The sequence below is a fragment of the Falco biarmicus genome, chromosome 5 (genome assembly GCF_023638135.1).
Source record: "Falco biarmicus isolate bFalBia1 chromosome 5, bFalBia1.pri, whole genome shotgun sequence".
Taxonomy (NCBI): Eukaryota; Metazoa; Chordata; class Aves; order Falconiformes; family Falconidae; genus Falco; species Falco biarmicus.
This window is the reverse complement of record NC_079292.1, coordinates 70,524,322-70,552,213: the sequence shown is the minus strand read 5'-3', so window position 1 is coordinate 70,552,213 and position 27,892 is coordinate 70,524,322. Positions and strand designations below refer to the sequence as shown.

Genomic DNA, 27,892 nt, shown 5'->3' with positions numbered 1-27,892 from the left:
GGTCCTATCATTTCAGAACTTGGACCTTGGCACTGACGCTGCTGCTTGGAGGGACTGATGTAATTACACGGCTCTTTTTTCCCCATTTGCAAATTGAAGTAACAATGCTTTCCTTTGCCGTAAGCCACGCTGGGATGCAGGGAGAAGAGCACCGTGTGAAAAGTTGGTGCTGCTGTGAAGCGACCTGACGGAGCAGTGACCTTGCTGTTAGCCTGCCAGGGCAGGGAGGCTGCGTGGCTCTGCAAAGCGTTACACCAGGCGGTACCGGTGAGCAGCACTAACCAAGCAAAAGTGAGGGAAAGACAGTGCTCGAAGGTGTTGAATTAGCTACGGAGCAGACTTGGCCGGGCCCGCTAGCAAGCACTTCGTCAGAATTTATGCATGTGAGCAACCCCGCTGTCCCGCACAATTAAAGGCTGCGTTACCGCCAAACACGCCGAACCTCAGGGCTGAGCTCGCCGGGCTGGGGTGACGCTCGTCGGCACCTACAGCGAGGGGACGGCGCCACCACGGTGGCCCTCCCCGTCCCGCCTGGCGCCCCCCGCCGCCCCCCGCCCCGCCGGGGCGCCGCGGACCCGCGCCCGGCACCCTCCGCACGGCACCCGGCGTGCTGCTCCCGGCGGCCCGCAGGGGGCGCCGCAGTGCCGCGCGGCGGCGGGGGGCGCTGCGGGAGCCGCCGCCGGGCGGGCGGAGGGGCGGGCGGCCTCTCCGCATTGTGCGGCCGCGCCGCTGCCGCCGGCGGGAGCGCGGGTGCGGCCGGGGTCGGGGCCGGTGCCGGGGCCGGGGCTGGGGCCGGGGCCGGGGCCGGGCCGCGCCTCCCTCGCTGAGCGCCGCGGCGCAGCGCGGGCACCGCCAGCGCGGCCCCCCGCGCTGCTCGCAAGGAGGTGAGCGGCGGGCGGCCGGCGCGGGGCTGTGCGCGCCCGCGGGTCTCCTCCGCGGGTGCGGGGGGGGCGGTGCGGGGAGGAGCGCGAGCGGGAAGGTGCGGGGCGGGGGGCACGGCGCACGCTGCGCGCGGGGCCGCGGAGCCGGCCCGGCCGGTGCCCGCAGCCGCGGGAGCTGCTGCGCTCCGCACCGTGCGGCAGGCACCTGCCGGGACCCGGCCGGGGAGTGGAGCCCGGCGCGGCGCCGGGGCGGGCGGGTGCCGGTGCCTGCGGGGAAACGCGGCGGTACCTGCCGGCGGGGCGGGCGCGGCGGGGCCGGCCCGTGGTGCCGCAGGCGGCGGCGGGGTCGCGGCGCTGCTCGGGCGCGCAGCCCCTGGAGCTGCGTGAGCTACCGGCAGGCGGCCGGGAGCCTTCGCGGGAGGGGGATGGCGCTGTCCCCCTGCCACCCACCCCCCACCCCGCCAGGCGGTGCAGCTCCCGAAAAACTTTGCGCTTCGTGCAAGGCGATCGAGGTCTAAATTCACTCATAGGCAAAATGATTCAGGAGCATGAGGATGTCAGAGATGAGCTGGATCCCTTCTCTGTGTAAGGCGTTTTTACTTCTTTTTGTCTGTATGCAAAAGCCTCGGGTTTTATTTCAAGAAATCCGTCTGAAATGCATTTTGCTGTAGACCGGGTAGTAACATAGCGAGCTTCCTACGTCACTGTTAGGATTTATGGCTAAAGCGAACACTTCAGCGCAACAGCAAATCTTCATAACAGGTTGCATTCACAAGTAAAGTTCTGCCCTGTTTTACAGGGAGACTGAGTTTGTGATGTTTTAAGTCAGGCTTGAGGATCATCAGCATCGTCAGAGTTGCCATTTTTCGCCCAAGATCTTAAAGCACTCTACAATGACAGGTATTGTCATATTTTTTACTGTCCAGGCTAGAGAGATCAAGGAGATGAAGTGCCAGGTGACTTGCTCAAGGTCATGCAGCAAATCTGCTGTGAATATAGATAATTCCCATGTGGCCTGTTAAAAGTGTATTACCAGAAACTCTGGCATCCTTTTCTAACCCCATGCTTTGCCGAATGTTTATGTACAAGCTGAGGCAGTTTAAACAAGGAGCCATGGAGAACTACTGGGTACAGATTTGTTTAGCAGAACTGGCAGGTTACAAGTGCTTAGAGGTTTTTAGGCAACTGCAGCTGGGTAACTGAAACCTTTCTGGTACTGGAGGGCTTGAGGGAAGATCATCTATCTGCAGGCACGGTTAGTGAGTGCTTGTGGCTTTTACATACATTCTACAAAAACTAATTCATTGGAGCTGAGGCAAATACAGTAAATATAGCAATCACAGCTGAGAGAAAGAACAAGAAACCTTGTGAGGCAGGTACTTTGGGTTGTTTAGTACCTCGTGCAGTGTTACAGTGCCACTGTGGAGCAAACAGCGAGAGCTAGGAAGCTGAAGGCAGGTTTTGCCCTAACAGTGCCAAACGTGTCAGTGGTGTTGCTGCGATGTTTAAAGCAGGAACATAGCATCAATTATCATGACTATTTAAAAAAGAAAAAAGGGGGGCTGAGGAAGAGCCTGCCTCCTTGCAGCTCCATCCTCGTGTTGTTCTTCCCCAGGCTCTGCATTGACGTCACAATGACACGGTGAAGCCAAAGACAGGAGCTGGGAATGGTTCTTCTGCTTCACTTTAGATAATCGAGTGAATTTGTCACCACTCCGTCCCTTCCAGCATGGCTAAGAGTGCAGAAGTGAAGCTGGCGATCTTCGGTCGAGCTGGTGTGGGCAAATCAGGTATGTTTGTTGTCTGATTTTTTCTTCTGCTTGTCATCAGATAACTTTTTCCTCCCTCTCTTTGTACAAACTCATTGTACAAAAGGACAGCTGTGGTCTTATTCTTGTCACAGAGGTCAGGATCAGGCCAGGAGTTCTCTCTTCCTTGCCTTTCATGCTATTTTCTCCAGGATCTCCAGGATAAAAGTACTTTTATTGCTTGGAAAAAACCACAAAACCTAACAAAAACCAACAAGAAAACAAAATAACAAACTTCCCACCCCAACTCAGTCCCACTTCTCATGAAGTGAGTGGCAAGATTTCTCTTTTCCATAGAACAGAATTAGTAGTATTTGTCTCTTCATAGCTTGTGCTAGATGAAGGTATTTTTATTATTCTCCCTATCTTCTAAGATCAAATCCTCTGTTAAATATTGGATGACTTCTGTAATAGCTGTAATACTGGTTGATTTCAGTGGGAAATTTTAGCCTTGGCAACTGAAAGAACGTTTATTCTTAGTGCTCTTTTGTATTTACATATTTACCAGGAAACCAAGAAAATACAACGTGTAAATTTCACGTTTAGAGAGGTCTTTTGAGAAATAAACATAGTCTGGTGAGTTCACATAGTAGAAACACAAGGGGGAGGTGTGAATGTTAAAAATCCATTTCTACAGACAGCCTTTCCTTTGGTGAGACAAGGGGCATAACACGAGGGTTGCAAGCTTGCTCGGGTAGTTTGGTGGTGTTGTGTTAACTTGACGGCTCCAGGACCTATCTTGCATGTCCTTGCACCATAAGGATGAGGAAATAAGTAGCCTGCGTGTAATCATGCTCCTGTGCCAATCTGGGAATTGTAAGATACTGTTTATTTTAGAGAAATCTGCAGAAGAGAAGCCAGGAGGTAGGACATACTGGTAAGAGCATTAGGCTAGACTCTCAGCTGCTGTCAACCAGCTCTGGTTCCCTGAAGTAACATTTTAATTAGAAGTGCCAAGGTTCTGGCCCATAAACTATTATAGTTTCATTAACTTTAGAATGGGTTGTTTATAAAAGCACATTTTTTAATATATATATTATGTATACCCAGAAGGTATTTTACCAGAACACTATCAGTGAAGTAGCTCTGTCAGCCTTCAGGAAAAAAGGCGTATGTGAGGCAGAGGTTCTTAGAGATTATGCTGTTTATACAAAGACAATGCAGATTAAATTGTACCTTTTTGAATAAAATACCTGAGGGAATGCTGGTAATATTCTGGGATAAGTTTAAACTGTTCCTTCTTCCCTGCTGCACTCACCCCACCCCTCTTTTGTGTTTCGCTGTCCTGTCCAAGTTTGTGAGTAACTTCAGCGGTTCTCCTTTTAGTTTGTCTTTTATTCAGTTGACTGTTTCTGTGGTTGTCTGGTCTTTTGGCTGGATTCAAAATAATGCAATAGGATGTTGAAGTATTCGCAGGAAACTTGAAACACTAAAAGACTCCCCTCACCCTGATATTCCTAATCATTTGAGAGCTTATATTTAAAAAATACAAACCTACCAGTTAAGTGCTCTGTTAAAATCCCTCATCAGCATATGATAAATAAGAGCCTTTTTTACCTGTTGTATCCTTTTTATAGACTTCGCTATACTAGGTTTTTATGGTAAAAAAGTTTTCGTGTATTCCTGGGTGGGAAATAATTTTTAATGAAAAGTCAATAAAAACATTCTAGTCCTTCACAGTCTTCCTCCTCTGTGTCCTCTTTTTTCCCCTTTGAGATGGAAGGAAATGTTATGTAAAATATGACTAAGGTCCTCTTTTTGATTGTGACCACGCATGTGAATCTGTGTGGAAATGAAGGTGCAAATAAGTGGGCAGCACAACGAGGTGATTTGAGGGGGTGGAAAGACTAGAGAGCTATCAGCTACCTCAACAGAGCAGCAACTGTGCCTCCCAAAATCTCAAACTGGTTTATGAAAACCCCTCTTGTACATTCCCATAAAAGGATCCAGCTTCAACAGCTTGGCCAAGTCCACAGAAACGGGTATGCGTGTGTGGCAGGGTGGTGTCTGAAAACCCCTATTTGCCTGCAGCCAACAGTAGCAGGAGTGGGAGCTGTGGAAGTGCTGTTACACCTTTGCTAAAACAGAGCAAAGTAATCTCCAAATAGCTGGGTTTGGTGGTTAAGTACCCTGCTAGATTAGCGTTGATAGTGTCTTTTTTTTTTCTTTTTTTTTTTTTTTTTTAGCATAGCTGTGTAATTCCCTATCCCTGTGACCAGTTTGTAATATGTTGTTGAGGCAGAATCCTGTGGCCATAGGTTACTAAAGTAGGTTTGGCCAGACAGCTGAAAGATAAACCAGACTCTAGAAGCAAGAATGCAAGGCAGAATGCTGGAGCAGGCTAGATATGTGCAAGGAAAAGGAGAGGTTGGGTGATAAATACGGTCACTGTAATGCCAGGAAGTCATGCCAAAATACGGTCACTGGCTTGCTTTCTTGGCTTCTCTTCATTTGCTGAGGAATAGCCAGGCATTAGATTCTTAATCTGTAAGTGGCTTCACCACCTGACAGCATCTGTGAAGTTACAGACACATACTGTGATATCCTGGAGAGGCTCCTCCTCCAGTTCCTGACTGGGACTTTGGATCATGGCTTCAGCAGCAATGAAGAAAGGAGCGTGGTGATTCAGGAGAATTAAAGCTGTCCCTCATGCACCATGAAAATCAATAGAACTGTTGCCACAATCAACAACTGCTGAAGAACATCCTGGTCTCATCATTGATGTTAGACATCTGTGCAATGGGGTGCAAGATTCCTTGTTCTACTTAGTCCCTTCTGACTAATCCAAGACTCTCCCAAACATGAGATGGGAAATCAGAACACCATTCACAAGTCGATAACATCTCAAAAAAGAGTCAAAGCCAGGGAAAACAAAACTTTTTTCCACTTTCTTACTGCTTATCAAGTTCCCATGGTCAAAAGGATTAAAAAACAGGTGGAGGGGAATAGCAAGTCTGGGTGTCAGCTTTTTACTGTCCTTCCTTGCCTTGTCTCCTCCTGCCTGCTGGAGAAGGCTAGCAGAATTATTAATCAACTCACCTGTCCTGTTTTGATTTTTACTTAATGTAGACCTAAACCTTTCAAACAGGAAAAAAGGAGCAAATAAACTCAGAAAGGTGCATGTAAAAGTGCTCTAGTAAGGCACTTAGTTCAGAATTACACTGGGTAGTAAATCACTGGTCAGCTCATCTGGGCGAGCTCATTGGGTATGAGCATCCCAGCGTGCTCTTGTACAGTGGACTGGCTGCTCCTCTGTTCACCTAGTTCTTATGGCATAAAAGTTGCATAAGCATTGCTTTAAACTAGCTGGGGAAAAAAACAGATGAGGAGCTCTGCCTGAGCTAAGGAGCACTTCACTGATGCTGCTTCACTCGGGAAGAAGAGGAGGTGCTCTGTGGGTGGGAAGGGACATCGCTAAGCCCTGCTATAGATTACAGGGCTGCACCTCCTAATTTGGGCTAGACTCAAGCGGCGCTGAGAGGACGAGAGCACTTTTACAGTCTTTTTCTTTATGTCCAAGAGGAGCTTAAAGGGAACAGAAAATTAAAGTTGAAGTGAATTACTTAAACACTGCTGTTTAAGTTGCTCTCTTGCTGAATCCTACAGCTTCATTCCTATGGTAACAAAAGTTAGAATTTCCTAAATAGCTCCTTTTAAAAATACAGTAGTAACAATTAATAAAGACTTAAAGGCCTTGTTCTTCCATGTCATCACAAGGTACAGTACGTGCCCAGAAAGCTAAAAAGGAGTGAAAATTTATGAACCAGGAGGAGAAAAAAGGGCATGTACTGGACAGCACTGCATGGCTGATGCTTGTCCAACCCATAATTCAGTTGACTATGAATGCTCAAAATACCTCTTCTTAGGAGCCTTAATGTTTTGGCCAAAAAAAAAGACAATGTCCAGCTGTGGCATGTACTATCCATCTTGCCTTTTTTCTGTGTTTGTGCCAGGCTGAATACTCCAAGTTTCTGTGTTAGCACATGTCATGTGCCCAGCCATGGGCAGATGCAGTTCTCATCTGTCTGGCTGGGCCATGCAGCTGCAACCATGGCATGTGACATGGAAGTGTGTGTGTTTTCTACTGATGCTTAAGCAACAGGGAAGATACCAAAGCTCCCACAGGCTCTACCCAGAAAATACGTGTCTGCTTCTAGGCAGCTACAAAAATAATTTTCTTGGCAATCAAGTACATGGGACACAGGGCTGTTGTCATCTTTTGATCCAGCGATAGCTCAGGTACTTGCATTGTGCAAGAGGGTGATCAATAAAGTGGCATCAGTAAATACCATCCTGCAAAGAGCCTGTCCCATTCCAGAAATTAAGATCACACCAACTTTATTTTAGTGTCACAGCTGGGAAAGTCCTGAGTAGACGTAGATGTGAATCTGTTGGTTTACACTATTTTCCCTGTCTAATCCAGGGTGGGAGAACATACTCAGGAGAAAGATATCTGGATTTGAAAATTCCTACAGGAAAAATTCAAGCAACAGTCAAGTCAGAGAGGTCTACATTAATCTGTGTTTTGTTTTCATTATTTGAGGATATATCTGGAATACACTACCAGGGATCACTTTGCAATTGCAAGGTCTGGGCATGTGGGGAATAGAACTGAATTCAGCACTGGCCCTACCCTCCCCTTCCGGAAAAACCATACGAGTTACTGGGAAATAAGCCCATTTCAAAGCGATTTTCTACTTCACAAATCCCTGCTCATATGTTTTCCTCTAGTTTCATTTCAGGGACTTTTGGGGAGGAAACATGAGTTATTAAGAAGTGATTAGTCATCAAGCTCACAGCTCTGCTAGTAAGGCAGGGAAAGCTACCACAAAATCTTCAAAGTCCATGCTATACCAACTGATGCATCTAGGGAGAATTGCTGTAATAAGGTGCCTCTGAAATCCAGAAATGTGGATGGAAGGAGACAGTGGATTTTCTGTTGTTTTGGTGTTTTTTTTGGTGTTGTGTTTTTTTTTTGTTTGGTTGTTTTTTTTAGTTTTGTGGCATGTGTTTTGTTTTGTTTTGAGGTTGTTTTGGTTTTTTTTGTCTTTTTTACACTGGTGAAGTAGGTCAGTTGCTTTTTTTTGACTTTTTGTTCTTAAGAATGGCAATGATAACCAGATGCTTAAGTGATTATTCAGTGATCAAGTTTAACACCCACTGTATTAATTGTCCCCTAATATTTTGAAGGTAAAGTTCTCATTAAACAATCTCACTTTATGCGTCCTCTGGTTTTACACTTTTCAGCCAGGTACAGCTTCACTAAAGGTACTGTGCATGTATGTGTATACATACTAGTAGAAATCTTAACAGTAATTAGGTCACTCTGGTTGAGGTTTTGTGATGATTTCTCCCCCAACAAGCATGCAAATACACCCTCCTGGAGCAGGTAATTTTGCAAGCAACCAGTTGCATTAATGTGACCTTTCCACACTCCTGTCCAGGTGATGACGGTGATGCCTATACAGGGGGTGAGCCCTGGGTTCGTGGATCAGTGAAATAAGTCACTGTGACCCATGAATGTGTGGCCATGCCAGCAGGGAGAAGGGCTGCTGTTGTAGTGGCCCCAAGATGTGCAGCTTTGGGGCCAGGCAGGCTGTACATTAACCAAGCACAGGGCCCTACTAGGATCAGCAGTACCTCTGGGCACCCTCAGCACGCTGCTTGGAAAAAGCGTCACTGGCCTTCCTACACAGATACAAACTTTTAGTCAGCAGCAGCGTGACAACCAGCCCTCCTCGGACTTTCTCAAAACTGCTTTTGTTGATTTTTGTTATGCTAGAATGGAAGTGAGGGAATGCCAGGAACTTGGGCTAGACACACGAGCATTTGCTCTGAGTGGCAAGGTGGTCTGCTTGTATCTGTTACCTCCTCCCTTTCCTCTGCTTATTTGCCTGTCCATGGTTCACTATAGACTTGCCCTTGGTGTAAAAAGCATTCATGCTCAGCTTGACATTTGATCTTCCTTCTGGCTAGCCATGAAACAATAAAATGCAGAATTTCTCTAACCAAACACCAGCATTGTTCATTCAAGCATAGCTGCCTTCCCTGTTCCATCTCATTTAACTACATCTGACGTCGTCGGCTCTACCTGCGTCCCCTCTGAGCAGCTGGTGGCAGCTGTTAGAGCTAAGACTAGTCCTGCTGTTCTTTGTTTCTGTTTAGGTTGGGCTAAATATAGCCTGCTGTTTGGTTATTGGGGAAGGAATGCCAGGATTTGAGATTTATGTGTGTAGCACAGAATTTTCTCTAGGCCTGTGCTCAGCCACCGCACCCACTCCTGTCTCTTGTAGTCTTTGTGAAAGACAATGGAAAAGCTTCCCGGTGGAACCCCAGGAATCCTTTGCCAGTTTACCAGGAAGCCTTCCAGTGTTTTGGTCGGTCTGCTTCTCCCCACCAGGTCACTGGACGCAGTGGTGTCTCCCAGGCTGCTGACCCTAATGAGTCCTTTCAGAAATGCTGGTTTTTTTATTCTTCCACTTGTTCTAGACCTCCCTGGTATCTGGGATCCCTGCCTACCTCTTGCCTTGCATATACTATTTGCTTGGTTTTGTTTCTTCTCAGCTGTCACCTTCCCTTTCTCCTTGCCAGGTTAGTACACGTTCCCTAAACTCTGCATACGGTGGAATCACTTCTGCTTTGTACTTTATATGAAAACTTTGTATTTACAGTTGCCTTCTCAGCCTCCTCACCTAGTGCTTCCTCCCATCTCTGCTTCTCATCTCCAGCTCCTTTGTTACCCTTCACCCACACTGCCAGTTAAAGGCTCAGTGCACAAGATCCAGATAAGCTGACCCAGCAGCAGTGATGTGGCAAAGAACAGCCACTCTGAAGTGTTTCCTACTGTCCTGGGAGCCATTCTGTGGCCTGGACTTTGAGGATGCTCCAAGCTTTGACTGCTTCAGACAGTCATTGTGTGAAGCCAGCTTCATGCTGGTTAAAAAGGGAAGCGGTGTATATCTTTACATAGCTAGTCTTGGTCATGGAAGTGGGTAAATTTACCTATTTTGGCTTCAGAGCTGAGCAGGAAAAACAAGTTATGTCTCTATTTTCCACGCAAACTTTCTGCATTTACCTCTGCCACTCTTATGCCTTTTACATTTACAGCACCCAAAATCAAATACGTAAGTCTATAAAAAACGTAACACCACTAAGACGATCAACAAAATGCTTCAGCCGAGTTGTGGTTACAGGGCTGTCATTAGCTGCTGTTGACTGAAGGTGTTTGTATCCTCTCACCCCATGCCCGGTGGGTGCTCCCAACGCTGTGGTGAGCAGGAAAGTGGACAAATTGCTACAAGATAGCAGTGGGCAAGGAAACTACCGCATCCTCATCCATTTGCTGCTTTCATTCCAAGGCTATGTTTACTCAGCGTTACTGTCAGTCCTTTATTATACCTGCTGCAGCAGAGGCAGTTACAATTTTGGAAGGCGGCACCCCTTGGCTTTCCTTGCCTTCCCACATGCCCTTTACAGTGCCACCATGAATGCTCCCCATTGCCACTCTACTGGTTATGGGACACCCACCTCCCCAGCTCTCAAGCCTGGCCTGCTGTTTGAACAAGTATTTCTTTCTGTTTGCTTCAGATTAAACCAGCTCCCCCAATTTCATTGACTCCTACCTCTTCCCAGAGTCAGAAAAATCAGTGTTGTGGTTTCGGTGGTTTTTTTTTGTTTTTTTTTTTTTCTCTCTCTCCCCTGGGAGAAAGGAAGGGAGGTGCATCTATTTCTATCACCTTTTCATAATTCTGAATGGGAAAAGTACTTTTTTATGATTGTTTCCCACCAGGTAGAGCATTCACGCTGCTAGAGTTAATCTGCAGCTGTTACAGTTTCTAATGGATTTGCCATGTAGGTGTTGGGAAATGCCATATATTATGGTAGCAATGCTGTAGATAACTCGTATTCTATGCGTACAGTATAAAAAGATGAATGGTAAGAGAAGCATGAAGTCCCGGGGAAGGAAGTAGTAGATATATTAAACATATGTGCAGCTTTAAAACACCATAGAAATTGGCTGGAGTCTCCAGATGCCTTTCCAGAAATGTTAGACAGTAGTCTGTGCACAGGAAGATGAGAGAATATGTTGAAAACATCAAGCCTGGTTCTGAAAGCACATGAAGATCCCGATGTTAACAGGTTGTTTTACTGCCGCTGCTGGGGGGTCAGCAGAAAGGAAGCTGCGGAGCAGCAAGAGCAGAGGCCTGGGGCAGCAGCACATTACCGTGTGGGAAGTGTTTAGATAAGCGGCTTGGAAAGTTTTCAGGCTGGAAGGATGCAACTGGAGAGTGCACAAGATATACTCTCCCAGGAAGGGAATTTCTTTAGCACTTGAAGAGCACTCTAGCTTTCCAAAGGGCTGTGGGAACAAGGGCCACCACCATGACCCTCCTGCAAGGCACACCACCGTCACTATCCTCAAGTGGCCAATATGGAAACTGAGGCAAAGGAAGGAGGAGCCCGATAGTCTCAAGTCACCAAGAGAATTGTGACTCAGGCATTGCCAAAGCTTCTTTCCTTGATTTCTCCTCAGGCCCAGGGCTGCCAAAGCCAGTCTGCAAATGGCTGGCAGCAGTTACCCAGCACCTGAGCCCCAGCCGCCATAGGTCCTGTGGGATCCTTATGACCCTTTATGGCTCACCCACTGCCATTAATTACTGACAGCAAAGTAAAGCATTGAAATAACATTTATTTTCATTAAAAATGTATTTGGCAATCCTGTCTTTCACTATTTACCCAGTAGGACTTAATTTCATTTTGACCCACAGGAGCACAATCATAAAAGGAGCTTGCCTTTCCCTTCTTTCTCCCCTTCACGCGGCTATATTTGCCAACCAACTCTCAGTATAACTATAACATAATCTATCATAGATTTGCACAACCCTGCTCTAGAGGGCTGCTTTTGTCGGTGGCTTATCTCTGATGCCTGCCACGGGAAACAAAAATCCCACTCCCCACAATGACAGAAACTAGTTATACAGAGCTGTCAACCATGAGCTTTTCCTGACCTACCCAGCAATTAACCTGTGCCCTTGAGGAGCTTTACAAGTGAGAACTTAAAGTCTGACATTTGGAGCAGAAAAATGCAAGAAAGAATATAGAACCCAAAAATTCAGAGTGGGCTATTCATTTCTTCACAGAAATAGGGCTGCAGAATAAATAGAAATATATTGGAGAGTCACCACAAAAGAATGCAGTATTAGACCCATAGGGAGCAGGGAAAAAACACAAAAAAACCACCCCAAGCCCCACACTGCAAAATGCGGGGCATGGGAGCATGAATGCCAAAACAAACATCTTGCATTTGTCAGCCTCAGTGGCAGAACGCGTGATGCCAGGCACTACTGCTTAACCCAACTGGATTCTTGTGGTTACATATGCTGGAGCTGGGTCTGCTCTAGGCTGAATTCCAACTTGAAATAATTTAATAGTGATCCACAGCATGAGTTTGTCCCACAGGTCCATGTCTGTTAAATCTATTGCCAGGCAAAGTTTCAGGAAGTTTCTCTCTGATCAAGAAAACTTGAGCTTTATCTACAGGGAGCATGGTAGGTCACAAGATTATCAAAGAGGAGTGGAGAGGAATACCAGTATCCTTACTTATTTATTTAGAAAAGTGTTCTTCCATGGTGTGTGGCCTTGTACCCATTCTGGCAGTGGGTGCCTGCTTACACCAGCTGAGCATCTGGCCAAATGAGCTTATTTACAAAGCCAGGAGTGTGGAGCTGGCTACCCACCTCCCACTGCCGTGTACATACAATCACCCTTCCCCTTGCTGCAAAGGAAAGCAGAGAAATTTGCCTTGTTTCCTGACCACAGTCAAATTCAATAAAGCCAGGAGGAATGGGAACTCTTGTAATTCATATCTTAGCAAGTGGAACTGCAGATGTGGCCTTTATATCCACTCCTTCTGTTTATTTATGTTTACCTTGCTGATCAAATGACAAGAACAGGGAGTACAGCAATTTTCCCACAAAGATGCACAATCCTGAAAGAACAGCACCTACCTCTGAAGAGCAGCAGGAAGGCTGAAGGCGAGAGACAACTGTATCCAGGACATGTGTATGAATATTTGATAATTTAAGTATAGTAAACTGTGGCCTATTCGTGACCTTGTGACTGAAGATATAGGTTTAGGCATAGGGCTGTGAATAATCTAGCTAAAGGCTAGTGAACATAGGTTGGCCATAGATGGAAAACAATCCAAACTGAGCTGAAACCTGTGCTTTTGAGATTTGATAAGTGAAAAAATGTAAATCAAAGTTGGCCCCATTAAGTGTCAGTGTAGTAAGAATTCATTAATGAGCTGTACTGGTAAGACATGAAAAAAATGTAAAGGGTGCAAAAAACAATCTGGGCTCATTTTTACTTGAAAAGAAGTGACTGCCCAGACCAGATACTTCAGACCTGTTCAGGGGGAGAGGCAGACCTGTCCTGGAATCACAGCTGATCTTCTTATATAACTGATACTGTCTCACTGAAATAAAAGCAAGTATTGGCTGAGGCAAGAAATCAAGGTCTTGGCTTTAATTAATCTTCAGTGTCCCATGGTAATCTAATAAGTACATCTCATGCAAGAATACTCTTTCATTAACATTCAGTGTAATTAAACCAGCCTATTTCTCACCACTCCCTACCATGCATCCTGTCTCACTTTTTTAATTTCTTGGGGATTTTTGTTTGCCGTTTCTGACCTGGCATCTGAAACGATTGAGTCTCTCTCATGAAAACAAACCACCTGGTTTAAACACACTCAGTATGACTTTTCTTCATTAATTTTCTATTTAGGATCTAGCGTGAAAAAGGCACCTGAGCTTTGACTCAACACTACTGTGGCGGAAACCATTAGAAGTTCACAGTGCTCAGTGTATGTTGGGAGGAGTTTGGGAGCCTGTACTATAAGAAATATTTGTATAGTTTGGACAGGTCTTATATATAGCTCTGCAGACTTCTAGGACTCCAAAGAAAAGACCATGCACTATGTCCACTCTTTCCTGCTTGAAAAGGCAGACACGTTGGATTCTGAGCCAAGAAAGGAGCTTTGCCTGTTCTGGTTTCCTAGTCTCCCCTCCACAGAATAAACCACCAAACTAATAGATATTTCATTCTCCTATTTTATTTTCATGCCAAAACCTCAATAAACTTGCCTATTGCCTAAGTGATTATAGCATCTGTGAAGTATATTGAACTGTAAAATTATGGGCATGATCTGCATGGTACAATAAGCATCACCTCTGGAGCAGGCTAGCCTGGCATCCCTTTGAAGATGAGGCAAGAGACAGACCATGGAAAACGCAGAATGACCCTAGAGCAATTTAAGTTTTAGCACCTTACAGTTATGAAGAGTATCATAATTTGCCTGCAGGAGGTCTCAATGCAGCTGAATGAAGCTTCAGTATCATTAAGACTAACGTCATGTTCAGTAACATGCATCTCACCTTACATTAGGTCTATATATAAAAGACTTTTGAATCACCTAAAATAATTTTGCCTGGCTCATTTTATAGCATTTCTTCAATTGCCAAATGTTTACTGAATGGTACTTTCTAGTAACCTGTGAAAGTTTTAATGCCAGTAAGTGTGAAGAACTTTGTTTTACGTCAGAGTGCTGCAAGTAATACTTTTTGTTCCCAGTGCTGCAGCATGGACAGAGACCGGCTGCAAATAGAAGCAGGTGACTTGACAGAAAAGAATGACAGCCAAGATAAAACAGTACCTTGCCATCCTAGATCCTACTTCTAGTTTCTGCACAGGAGGTAGCTGACGTTCATGTTGTTCACAAAGGCAGGGAAAATACAATGACCAACAGCAGGAGCTGGAATAGAGCTTAGGGAAACATGTTCATGATTAAAACACATTGAAGTGCGATTGTGCACTGTCATTTTCTGTTCATTCCCATTAATACTGTTGCTCCAGGTGAAGGTTAAAAATGCTTTTGTGTTTTGTGGATAACAAGACATAGCAGATGGAAAAAAAAAAAAAAAAAAAAAAAAAAAGAGTCTTTAGTTTCAAGCGTGGGCAGACTGACATAATGCATTAAGTACTAAATCATTGTGCAATTCCAGGACTGCTCTGTTCACTTTCGTAGGTGACTCTTAAGAATTTGGGGCTCTACACTCCTGTGACATTCTAAAGGCATATTTCATATGACATTTCAGAACACTTTGAACCTGCTGATTGCAAAGTGCTCTCAAATCCCAAACTGTTCTGCTCAGAAAAAAAGTTTCCAGGGCGAACACACGATACTCAGTGTATGCTCGGTGTGCCTCCCAGAGTATTAAACCTATGAGAGCAGTTCTGCACGTGGGCCTCTTCTGTAAGGCATAATCCAGCTGCACCTCTACAATTTCTGAAGAGTCATAGGGATGGTCTTAATGATGTTGCTTTTGTATTTGGAGAACAGAATTAATGGTTGGGTGGGGTTTTTTTCTTTGTCTGAATATTAACCTCTAGAAAAAAACATATCTGCCTGAGGCTTAGAGCATAGTGACATCCTCTAGTTCCCTGTTGGGTTGCAAGCTTTCTGAGGAGCAAGGCCAGTATCCCAGTAAAAGTGGTGGTACATGATCCAAGTTTGATAACTGTAAGCAAAGTGTCTGTGCTGCTAGCTTTTACCTATTCTAAAAACCAAAACAAAACAAACCCACCACACAACTGGAAAAAAACCCAAGCCAAACAAACCCCAAACCTCATACTCAAAAAAACCCCCATAAAAACAGGCTAGAAAAGTGCATGAATGCATGGAGCCACTAGGTCACTATGGGAATGAGGACTGTCTCTTGTATAATGCCTACAGACTGTTCTGCTTTCAGTTTGTCCCTGTACCCCTCACACGAGGGACAGCCAGTACTCAAAAAGCCTTATGGGTTGGGACACCTTTTACCACTGGACAGGAGTGGCAGCAAAGGCAATGACACTAACGTGTCAGCTCCTCATACCACTCAAGAACTTTGGTGAAGTACTGGGATGTGATCGAGGAATTGTTACCTCCGCGCAACATCATAGCCACTACTTCTAAAAAAACCCACCATACCATCCTGAAGGTTTCTGGTGCACAGATGAAGTAAAACAAGTGTTATTTACTGCCTTACGGCTTACTGGAGGAGGAGTTATGCCATCTGTATCTCTAGAAGCCAAGTCACAGCAGCTCCCTCAACTCATGCATTTGCAAGAACACTGTCAACTAAGTATCGTCACACAGATAGCACGCTTGCTACCATAAATCATCCTGGAAAAACTGAATGGCAGGAACATGAGACAGATGTATGGATGATATCTACTCTTAAGGAGTCAGTACAGGGTTCTCTAGCAGTAGTCTCAGCAGTGCAGAACTTGTCCAATTTTAGGTAACTCATGAACCCTCTGGGATGTATTCCTCAGTAAATAATTTCGCCAGTAACAAGTATTTTATGTCCTTCATTGCAAGGGGTCAGAGTAGATGTCTGTGGTGACCCTTCCTGACTTGAAAAATTGACCATGAGTATATTTAAAAAAAAATTTTCTCTGGTGCTCGGTTGCCTTGGTTTTGTTTTGGGGTTTTTTTTTCCTCCCTTGAGCTACATCGCTTCTGTAGCCATGATCCTCTCCTCTGGACTGCTTGAACTTTCCTTTTTCTTAGTATAGTTTACATTCTATACATATGATCATGCCTACACATTGTCTAACCACATGGAGCCCCTTCTTCATTTCATAAGACAAATGATTTCCACAATAGTTATGAAATCTCTTTAGTATGAAGAAAAAAATCACTTTCTGTTAAATAAGACAAATACATATAACTTTACAGCACTAAGGTGAAAGTGTTAGCTGAGTCAGTGTTTGGACTGTGCTACAGGGTTGCTAATGAGAACTTGCAAATTTTATGCATTTGAAGCCATTAAAATGAACAGCACAATTTGTGCGGCAGTGGCTTATTTGCAAGAAGAAGGATGAACAGGAGCATGTGGAATAGCAGAATACAAATGAAATTTCTTCTGTAAACTCACATGAAGATTAGAACAAAAATAAAGAACTTTCTCCTGACTCTTATTAACATGAATATTTTTACCTCTGACCAGGGTGTAAGATTTGAAAACACACTGTCAAAGAAACTAAGAGCCTACACAGGGGAGATCCTGTCCATATTGGGGTGGAAATCTGGCAGTTTTAGAAAGAAAAATCACTCTTGGAAGATGAAAAAGCAAAGTCACAGAAAGGTGAGCTTTAGCTGCAACTCTTCAAAACTAGATGGAAGTTTCACTGGATTATTTGCAATAATAACTGAAGAACATCAGTTGTGGGAAATTAAAGATTATTAAATTTAGTCAAGACTCCACAAAATGCAAGACTAAACCTTGTACAGTGCCCTGAACAAAAGCTTTGGCCCTCACAGACAGAAAGAGGCTGATATATAGGTAATACCTGATTTCAAACAATCTGAATTGCAGCTTGTTGGTGCCACTACTTCTGCACTGTTTTTGTATCTTTAGAGGCGATAATCTGCTAGGGAAGTCCCAGTTTAAAAGATGTTCTCCTTATTCAAGAACAGTTCTGGGAGATTTGAAAAGCAGAGGTTTCAAAACACTGAGGGAAGGGTGAGGAGGCAGATGTTTTTGGGGGTATTTTTTTTTTAAAAAAACCTCTCAATTCAAGAGCAAGTTTCTTCAGCCTTAGCCACTCCAGAGACTTGAACACAACAGATCCAGGAGAATCTTCAGTGATTTAAAATGAAACATTTCTTCCCCCCCCCCCCCCCCCCCTTCAGAAAAATACTGGTTTGGGTCTCTTCTGAATTGCCATAATCGCTTAGTTTCCATAGCAATATTTCCACAATTAAGAAGTATTGACAGACATCTGGAGATCAATCCAAAGCCTGTGGAAATCAGTGGAAAAGCATGTGTTTATTTCCGTGGGCTTCGGAGCAGGGCCATGGAGAGTGGGGTCAGTCAGGCCACAGACCAGACTGCACCCACTGTCCCTCCATGGTGCTTCCCTGGTAGGAAAGCAGGAGCCTGGGGTATCCCCACACCCCATGCTAGCAGACTCTCTCAGAAAGTAGTATAATGAATTGAAAGACAAAATACTATTTAAAAGCAAGCATTGTAAGGGCAAAACCATAGACCCCAGGAGAAGCGTGGTGTGCTATTTCCTCAATCATAGATGCTGCATATTTATTTATTTTTTTTTACATTCAGAATTTGAAGCACTTCCTACAAAGTTTCTAAAAGCTTATCATCTAAAAAAGTTATAGTTCAGATTTTTCCACCCCTGCCTTGCAACAGCAATAGACTGCAAATAGCACGGCACTAATATACACTTGCAGTAGCGCACATTTCACACACTGAGGACAGGCACTGGGCAAAGACATGAAGTAACTGATACCAAGGTGGTAGCTGTGTCAGCACTCCATCCCAGACCTCTCCAGTTCAATCTAGACCCTGACTTCTGGGACCAAGGACTCTCTTCCTGCCGTTTGTGCGGTTTAACTTGCCACTATCAGCATGTTAGATATTTCAGTTACATAAATACTGATTTACCACAACCTATTGGCTCTGTCTCCTAGATACAAGCCCCTAGCAGAGCGCTTCTTATCACAGGACAGCAAGGACATGCCCACAGTTGTGGTGTTTTTCTGTTCAGCAGTGATGTGATGCGATGCTTCTAGAGGAGCCTGGCTCAGGCTGCTCAGTGGTGGACAACAAGTGGTTTGTTGACAGCTTTGGCAATTAAAATAATGAGGAGACAATGCTAGTTACTAGTGCACAAAGCATCAGCATCACAGGTTCGATAAGACAAACTATTTACCTGTGCTGCCTCAAAATGCTGAGTTGCGTAGGCCAAGCCAACATGGCTCTTGCATTTCTTTCTCTTGACAAGGATGAGCATCATCTGTCAGGCTAAGCTTTCAGTTTTCAGTCTGACAAGTGGAGCTGGAAGCAACACTAAGGTAGCCTTAAATAATAGTAGGATGGTACCAGGGCCCTTCTAAGTGTCTTAGTACATTGCTATAGATTTAACTATTCAGGCTGGATATCTGCTTCAGGCTGCTTTTTTTTCCTGGAAGGTGTCTGCAGAAGTAATACAGTAATTTCTAAGAACAAAATCAGGAAAAAAATTGGGTTGTGTCTGTGTTAAAAAAGAATATTCTTAAAGCCACTTCACATAAGTATTCTAGTATCATCATTCCCCAAAGCAGGAACTCAAAACATGAGAGGGGTGTTAGCATGTCAGCAAGGGTATGCTTTTGCTATGCTTCTGAAAGTATACTTATGTTTGGTAGCGAGCCAATGCCTCTGAAAGTCCCGAGTTGTGTTTCATGTGTTGGAGCTGGGAGTTAAACTTTCCTCATGAGTTTATCCTTATGGAAAACATTCCAGCTCTGGATACAGAACTATCTTTCTTTTCAAGGAGCTGTTTAAAGAAAAAAGTGGGCACGTTGACATTATTGCCTTTTCCTTTTTGCTGGCACAGAGGCACTCTGAAGAGGTAATAAAGTACATGGGAGAAAAAAGTCCCTCAAAATGAAAAACAAACAGCAATTTAGGATTAAGATTGCCTTTCCATTAGTTTATCTGAAATGGATTTGTCTTGGGAAGCAGCTCTGGAAGCTAAAAATGTAGCGCTCAGCCTCAGAGATCAGTGGCAAAATTTCAGTTTCTTTACCTCATCCAACATTCAAGTGGCTGCACATCAGTGTGATCAGTCTCTCTTCCAGGCTTTCTTTTTCAATTGCTTTTTTACATCCAGTGCAACTGGAAATAAAGAATGAATCAGTCTCACCCACTTAAAGATGCTTCCGTACTGAGCAGGGTCACAAGATGCGGGTGAAGGGAGATCTCCCTCCCACTGTGCCTGTGTGGTAGTTATGCTATGGATAAGCGAAGGTCTCCCATCCCAAGGGCTGTCAGCCCAGCCAGCACCTCTCAGCAGCACAGAAAATAGACCAAAGCACAGGACTGAGGATTACCTCACTGGTACAGGAGACGTTTAATACAAGTATAAACACATAGGGAGGTGGATATACATGCACACATGCCAATACTTATCTCTGCAAGTATCTTTTGGCAGCTGGAGTTTGTAGCCTCATATTCACTGTCTTTTGAATAGCGTGGGCAGAGTCTTCAACCCTGCAAAACAAGTTGCAGTTTTCAAACAGCACCAGTGATATACAGGCTATTCATGAATTTAAGAAACTGAAGTGCTGCTAAAAGAGAAAAGCCTGCCTTCCTAAGACCTCTTCTTAAACATAGGCCACTAAGGGGACATCAGAGTAGACAAAATAGAAAAATAAATGATAGTGTCCTAGACAGAAACCATTCCAGAACAGTTATTTTTTTCATCTATTTAAACTGGGAGATCAGTTCCTTGTGGCCTCTGGGGTGGTTGGTTATTTTTTTGTTATCTTTTTTTTGAAAGAGGCTTTTTGGCTCAGGGCTGGAATGCCATGTTCAAGTGAGGCCAGCAAGTAGCCTGGGAGGCAGTTTTAACACCCTGAGTACATACCATGCAGCAGCAGGCCCAGACACCATTGTCAGTCCCGTAAATTAATTCTAGGTGTTCATCTTACTTCCAGGTGTTTGTCTTAACTAAATGCCCATAAGACTCTGAAAAAATAGCAGTAATCCAACTGCCTTCTAAGATTCAGCATTTGCACAGCAGTGAGGAAGCTTTTGTTTAGCCTGATATTCCAGTTTAGGCTGCCTCAAGTGATGAGTGGAGGGCACTTCATGCATTGCCACCAACATCAGCTCAGCAGCACGCTGTTATTTAGCTTTGGTAGAATTTTATAGCCTGCATTACGGCAGCAAGAGCCGCAGTATGTGATGAATCTTTAAAATAATTCTCATCTGATGGATTTCCTGGTGCCTTATTTAGACTAGGGGTGGAAAGTATCCCTCCCTCAAAGCTCAGATTTACCACCAACATAGGCACCATTTAAAACCATTAGTACGGTTTTGGCTAGGAAATTTATGTAAAAAACTACCTGTACTGTGTGGGGACACACCACAGATGAGCATTAGGTACATGCAGTGAACAGCACAACACTGGAACAAGCTTATTTTCAGTATTAACTAGCTTAAGTCAGAGCCTGACTACACAACTAGCTAGGTCATCTTTTCTGCTGAGTGTTTTCACAAATGCAACAAGTGAATGGAATGAACGTTCACCTGCTGCTGAAACAAGCTGTGGGCAGAGTAATTCAAGGGCAGCTTCAATTTCATGTTCATTCAGAAAGTGAGCTTAACTCAATCTCTTTTTAAAGCGACTTCCTTTCCCCTTCCCCCAGTTCCCCCCATTCTGTTTAGTGCTGTTTGAATTGTATTTTTCACTTTGTCTGAAACTGCCATGAAGCAAATCTGCTGTCTCAGTGAGAATGAGGCCAGTTGTGCAGAATTTTGAAAATTCAAATAACTTCCAGGCAAAACCCTAAAATTTTGGGAGTTTATCCAGATTTAGACTTTTGTTTGTGCATTACTCAGGGAAAATGAGAAAAAAGCCATGGGTTGCTATGCAGTTCTTGATACCATATACCATGATATCTTAATTAAACTCTGCCTTTGTTTGCTTAAGCCCCTAAGTATGTAGAGCTGAAAACTTAACTAAGATCTATTTATAGGGTAGCGTCTAGTCTATGCAAGTGTTAAATCATTCTGTTGCCTAGTGTGTCTGCTAGGTGAAGCAAAATTCCTCTGCAGCATTTGTCCCTCCACAGAGGAGTTTAATGGTCTGAAATTCCCTGTCTCTTGCCTAGGCTTTCTATACATTGTTATAAAGGAGCTTTTTGATGGATTTGCACTGCTTCCCGTACCACCTCTTTTCTTCCCATTCCCTCCAAGATGTGCCTTGCTGAAGGACAGTGGAAAAAGGGGGTCTTACAGCTCTGCAGCCTTTCTTGGGAACACGTCCTTCCACACCAGATACCTTCGTGTCAGCCTTTTCCTCCTCAAAGTTTTGCTTAAAGTATTCTGAAAGCTCTGTTGATTCAGTTTCCACTCTGGCTTGCAGGGCCTTGAAACCAGTATTTATATTGACCTGAGGCACATTAATTTTGCCTCTATAATGAGTGACAAAAGTCTAACGTTCAGCAAGTATATAGGAGCTGTCTGCAGATAAGAATGTCACATTATTTTTTATGGAAGTTTTCCCTCAACATGCTTCTGTATTTTTGTATAAGAGAAGATACAGGTGATTTTGAGATGAGCTTGAACCTTTTTGAGCAGTGGGCTTAAAATCCATTTGGAAGTAAAAAAAAATGTTTTACTAGTTGGATTCAGAGTATTAATTTTCTTCTAATGCTATAGGAAGAGACCATCTCCTTGCCTTTTTGCACCTCCCAGAGAATCATAATCTGATTTGCAGTGTCATTCATACAAGTTTGCATGAAAGTTCAAAGGTATTCTCAGTGAATTTTAACTGCTAAAGAGAACAGTTTTAATAACAATACAAGTACAAAGGTTGTGTTTATGTGCACATAGCAAATGGATGACAGTTCTAAAATTCATGTCTACACTAATAATTAGCAGCCAGAGAAAATACGTACATTTCAATGTTCAACCCTGAAGTCAGATTGGTGTAAAGCTCTGAAGTGATGTCACATTAAAGTGTTATCCAGAAATTGTGTCTTGAAATGAACCACAGTGAGCTGTGATTGACAGCAAGAGACCTTGGTACTAGTTTTCTAGCATATGTTCTTAATTCTGCTATTTATTCTATAACCTTGAGAAAACTTCCACTGTTTTGGTGTTCCTTGCTCACCATCCTATGTTGAGATACACACAGAGAAGGCTTTAATAGTCTCAGAGGAACGCTTAAAGTCCTTGAAAAGAAGCAGCTATACAAGTGCAAAGTGTGGATGGTAGAAAATTCCCTGAGGACAGAGTAAAAGAAAGGGAAGGTGGAGGGAAGCTCCTGCACTCCTGTAATGCTAAATTCTGCAAATGCTTCTGCGGGACAGGTAGCTCTCAGATGTCTGGCTAGAGTCAGAGACACTCATTTGTGACTGAATTTGCTTTGCGTCAAGGTGGTTAGGAGAGAATGAGAAATTAAGGGGATGTAACAGCAGCTTTGCAATGAGACTGGAAAAAATGGGACTCCCCTGTTAGAAAGCCAAAGGTAGAGGGAAGATTTAATCAAGGTTTAGATATAATCAGGGTTTACACATCATTAAAATGGCAGGCAAAATCAACACAACGTTCACTGAATAATACTACAGTATGAGGCACTTACTGAAACTAGTATAAGACTGGCTTAAAACAAAAACAAGTATTTCTTTACAAAATGGGTAATGAAATCCTGAAAGCATGCGCTAGAGTTTTAAAACACAGGCAGCATCAGAAAGTTCAAAAAGGATTTGCACAGATTTATGGATAACAGATCTACAAATGGATTTTGAAAACAGAGGGCACAGATGTGCCCTGTCACATCCTTAATACACAGTTCTCGAGGAGGGAGCAAACCATAGAAAGCAGCCAGGCTTGCACGCTCTCCCCAAACTGGTTTTCTGTGGCCACCGTTGGAGTGTAAGCCCCCGGGTAAGATGGACTGCTGGTCTGACCCAGGAGGGCATTTTATACACCCCGATGCTACAGGAAGCAAATCACACAGACAGTGCGGTAACTTTACCTGCTGATGTTGTTCTATAAGATACCCTTAGTACCTCCAGACTTCTAAATGGCATCATGCCAGGACTAACCACTTCCCTGAACATATGCTACTACTGTGCACCCCAGTAAAGGAGGTTTCACTTCTTTTAAATTCACATTTTCAATTAGCTGCTATTAAGATTATTTTATTTGCTTTCTGGTGTGAGGTTTCAGAACACACATGCTTATAATTTTCAAACTTTTCTGCATAATCAGTGTTACCGTGCACACATTTCCATGGGGTTTCAAACAAAGCTGACATTCTCAGAGTACCTACTGCCATCAGTCAAAGCTGCACTAAAGGTAGCAAATGTCAAAAAAATTGCAGTTAAAGTCATGAGAGATAGCAATACTTTTGTGACTAAACATGACTGCAGCTATAGTCATATATATATGACTATATAATCAGTCATATAGATTATTTTAAATGCATTCAGCTTCCACAAATCAAAAAGACTTCTGAAATTAATCTATTTCAAAGGTCTGCATCAAAGAAAAAAAACATTATAAATGGCACTTGAAGTCCCAGCACAGGTAATAAAAAACCCCTAATAATGGCACTAAAAATCTGTTTTCCAGGCAGAGGACCACTTTCACCATAGTCACAGCAGTACAGAGTGTTTTTTCTTGAGGCTGAATAGATGAATTGTGTCTTAAAGTCTATCATCTAGAAACTTCTGCAACAGGGGTTGACCACACAAACTGATGTTGACAAAACAGAGACCAAGTTGCATTTCAGTTTAGTATGATTCTTAAGTTGTTGGCTTGTGTTTCATTCTGCTTCTGCCTTGACCCCCTTTCTTTTGCAAGAGCACTCTATCTGGAAGGCACAGTTCTGTGCTTGCTGGGCTTATGGTAGTTAGCCATCCATAGGGCATTCTTTTCACTTGGTAAACTTGGAAGCAGGGATAGACAACCCTTATAAGAGAGATGATAACACACACACACATTATTCAGAAGTCTAATAAAATTTCAAGCTAGAGCTATTAAAAGTGTTGGAGTATTTTTGTTCATTGGATTTTTGGAGGGGGTTGGGGTTTTTGTTTGTTTTGTTTTTTAAACAGTCACAGATCCCTAGATACAATTTCTAAAGCTTAAAAAAAGCCTAATCTGACTAGCCAAGCAGAGGAAAAGTTAGACCTGTCTCACTGTGAATGAATACTTTAGCTATACCTCTGCACTTCAAAACATCCTTATCAAACTCCCTGTAGGACCAGAGTGCTCTTCAGAAGAGCTCTACCAACCTGAACATGCAGCCTTGATATTGTAAGTCACGCAGTTAAGAGGGCTACTTAAGCACTAAAGTTAAAGTTAAGTCACTAAAGCAAGAAAGTGTGCAGCCTACTTGTGCCCAAGCAGAGAGTGGTTTATTTTGAGGAGTTGAGCTGTAAGACAGGTTATTCACCTATGTTCCTGGGTGCGATAGGGAGCACAGGTAGTCAGGAGGTTATCTGGACATGCAGTGGGTATATTGATGCAGTTTCCAAGTTTTATGATGCTTTATGTAGAGCAATCCTAGTTTTAATGTAAGAGTTCCCACATCTACTGAGTGCTGCAGACAAGGAAACAGGAGCCTGAGGGCTATCAATAATAGTTCACTCCTTGTGTGGTCTTAGTAAGTGACTTGATCCTTTGCTACCTCAACTTCTTCCAGCCCCTGAAGAATTTAATACCTTTTTATTTCCTGCTTCCTCTTTCATTATGGTAAGAGCCAATAAGCCCCACCAGAGATTACACTACTCTTTTTCTTTTCTATAAGGCAAACAAAAAAGATGTGCAAAAATCAGCTGATGTTTGTATACTGACGAGTGCCTTGTTTGCAGTGCACCATATGGATTCAAAGTTTTGTCTGGCATATTCCTACAAGCAGATGCCTGAAGGAGCAACTGCTCATCTGAAGTTTTTACTAGAAGAACCTCCCATTTCATTTACGCCACAGCCTCCTCCTCTTTCTCCCTCCTTCCATAACATGAAAAATAAACGTAGTTATGACTCAGGGGAATGTTTGTCCTTAAAATTAAAGAGCTTTCCCTGAATGCACTTTCTGTGAGGAGTTTCCTTTGTCACCTTTCTTACAAACCATTTGTATAGTTTGTATGCTTCTACAGATTATATTTAACATGTCAGGAGATAGCCAGTTGCTTGTACTAATGTTATGAGCCAACGATTTTGGAGACAGGTTTGCCATCTCAGTTGGCTTCAAGACCAAATGAAGGCTTAGATATCAGCCCAACAGAATGGTTTTGCTTTCCCACTTTGTATCTGCAAGAAACTTTGTTTTGCAAGTGTAGCACAATGCTCAGTGAGGATTACACAAATAACTAGTTGTGGGGCAGGCATTAATTTCACACTGTAGTTTATTAGCTGCTGTGTGGCAACATCCATATGGTTGCATGTTCTTGTCCCATGGAAGAAGCAAGGTAGCCTTAATGGGAGTTGAACTTCCTTCTTTATTTAGAAAGACCATACACACAGCAGCTGGTGCAAGGAAAATGGGATGATGTAGCGCTTATCTGAATTTGCCTGGCCCCAATTTGTTTGGGTTCCCCATGTCTTACCGTGTAGCTGTCGTTATGGAGGAGATGTCTTGCTCTGAAAGCTAGCGACTTGAATTCAAGTTTCCCATCTGTCACAGTTTTCTTGTACAACCTTTGGTCAGTCACTTCACCTCTAACATGATTATTAGAATATATCTTTATTTCAACAAAGCCTGGGGAGGATAAATGCTTTCAGACCTTTAAGTAGCTGAATATCACAGCAATGGGAGGCTCCACATGTGACTATGTCAGCTTGGGTTAGTTGTGCAAAAATGATTTTGAGGAATTAAGATGTATCAGCACGTACCATATAGAAGAAAGGATATTTAGGGTTGCTGAGGAAATGCATTTACTGGGAGAAAAAGGAGGTCAGATTTCTTTTACTGCTATCTACCTCCTTAGCCTCCAGATTAGTTTTTCCTAATATATGTAGTTTCAATAATTTCCTTGTATTAAAAGAAGAATCTTCCTGCAGTGCTCCCCAAAGAGTTAGGCTTCACTTTAAATGCCTCCCCCCACCTCATTCTATTCACCATGCACACAGGGCTCCTTTTTTTCCCTTTATTTTTTTCCCCAAGTGTTTTGTTGACCACTTCCAGATATCACACAAACCACTAGCAATTCAGAAACCACAGGCTGAGAAACATAATTATAAATGCTGCTGCAGTATCAGAATTGTCACGTTCTTCATGATGAATCTTAAAGGCACTAAGGTACAAAGAGCCTTCAACTCTGGGTGCTGCTGCTTGGGGCAGCTGGAGTCCACTACTCAGATGCCCTCACCATGTCCTATAGAATGCACCCGAGTGCTCCTGCACCCACCCCTCTGCCAACTCACTAGGCACAGAAGCCCTAGCTGTGGGTAGGACATGCTGGTTTGAAGTAGCTTCACTGCAGCACATTCTAAGAACAATCTAGTAAAACACCACAAGCACAACCTGAAAAAATTCCTGGGACTTAATGTTGCTAGAAAGTCTGTGCAGTTCAGATGATGGGATCTCGGTGCTTTCAGAGACCACCTCTTTGTAGAAGAAAAAGTGCTGTCAGTGGGGCCCTGGATGAGTAATTCCCACACAGAGTATTTTTGTAGCCTCATCTGGATCTGGCATATCTGTGTTCCAAATTTAAGCATGTTAGTGTTAAAAAGCAGATGAGCATCCACGAATCCCTGTGCAAACAGTCTGGCTACTATACATTCTACTATAGTACAAGTTTTTGTCACTGCTAAATTAGTAATTTACACTGGGGTTTAGCAAGACAAAAATTCCAGTAACACTAATTGGTACCACCTTGGAGCAGGGGGTTGACACATGTGGTACCTGACCCAGGTACCCTTCTGAAAAGTGCGATGCACTTTTGCCTTCCAATAGAAGTAGAAGAACATTCTGCTCTGTGTGGCAAGGGGCTGGCACACATGCTTGCTTTAAAAAGACTGGATGTTAGAAAACATTTCATAATGGAATGTAGGAGTCTCAGTAAGCTGGTTTAAAGAAAATGTTTTTCCTCCCAATCCATTTTAAACTCTCCCTATGTTTTTCCCATTGGCACTGAAACACTCCTCTGAAATAGATCTCCCCTGTAGAAGCTTCTGACCCAGAAAATGATGTGGTTGAGAGGACATCTTCGTGCCATATCCCAGTGGTGCTTAGTAGCCCTTAGATGTATACTTGATGCCCTTTTCCTATGGCAAACAAGTGGGTTGAGACATTAAGCCTGCCTGTGAACATCAGGGTGCACTGACAGTTAAGAATGCTTCCTTTCAAGAACCAATAGACCAAAGTCTAGTAAGAAGTCACTACAAAGCAAGGAGTTCAGCAAAAAAGTATCCCTACTTTTACTATAAGTCTGAAGATTTACTAGTACCAAACAATATATATATATACATGCTGCTCCACATAGTTATTTAGTCAGGAGAGCTTAAGCCTGATGACATAGTTAAGTTCCCTGTGCAAACCAAAGGGCCTTCCCCCAGTATTACTGCCTGTTTGCATCGTGGCTTTGAAGCTATAGGTATGCCAGGGAAGATGTGCAGAATTTGATCTCCT

At 43.5% G+C, this 27,892-nt stretch overlaps 1 protein-coding gene across 3 annotated transcripts in view; it reads left to right on the top strand.

Annotated features, from left to right (window-relative positions):
- The first annotated feature begins 758 nt into the window (after positions 1-758).
- Positions 759-27,892, top strand: part of RERG (RAS like estrogen regulated growth inhibitor) — a 106,927-nt gene continuing 79,793 nt past the window's right edge. For 2 of the 3 annotated variants that reach the window (XM_056341574.1, XM_056341572.1), the window contains exons 1-2: positions 759-884; positions 2,497-2,671. In XM_056341574.1, the coding sequence (XP_056197549.1) occupies positions 2,611-2,671 (61 nt within the window). In that variant the 5' untranslated portion in view covers positions 759-884; positions 2,497-2,610. Of the gene's footprint in view, positions 885-1,680; positions 1,782-2,496; positions 2,672-27,892 lie in introns of all 3 variants that reach the window. The other variant, XM_056341573.1, reaches the window with a different exon arrangement.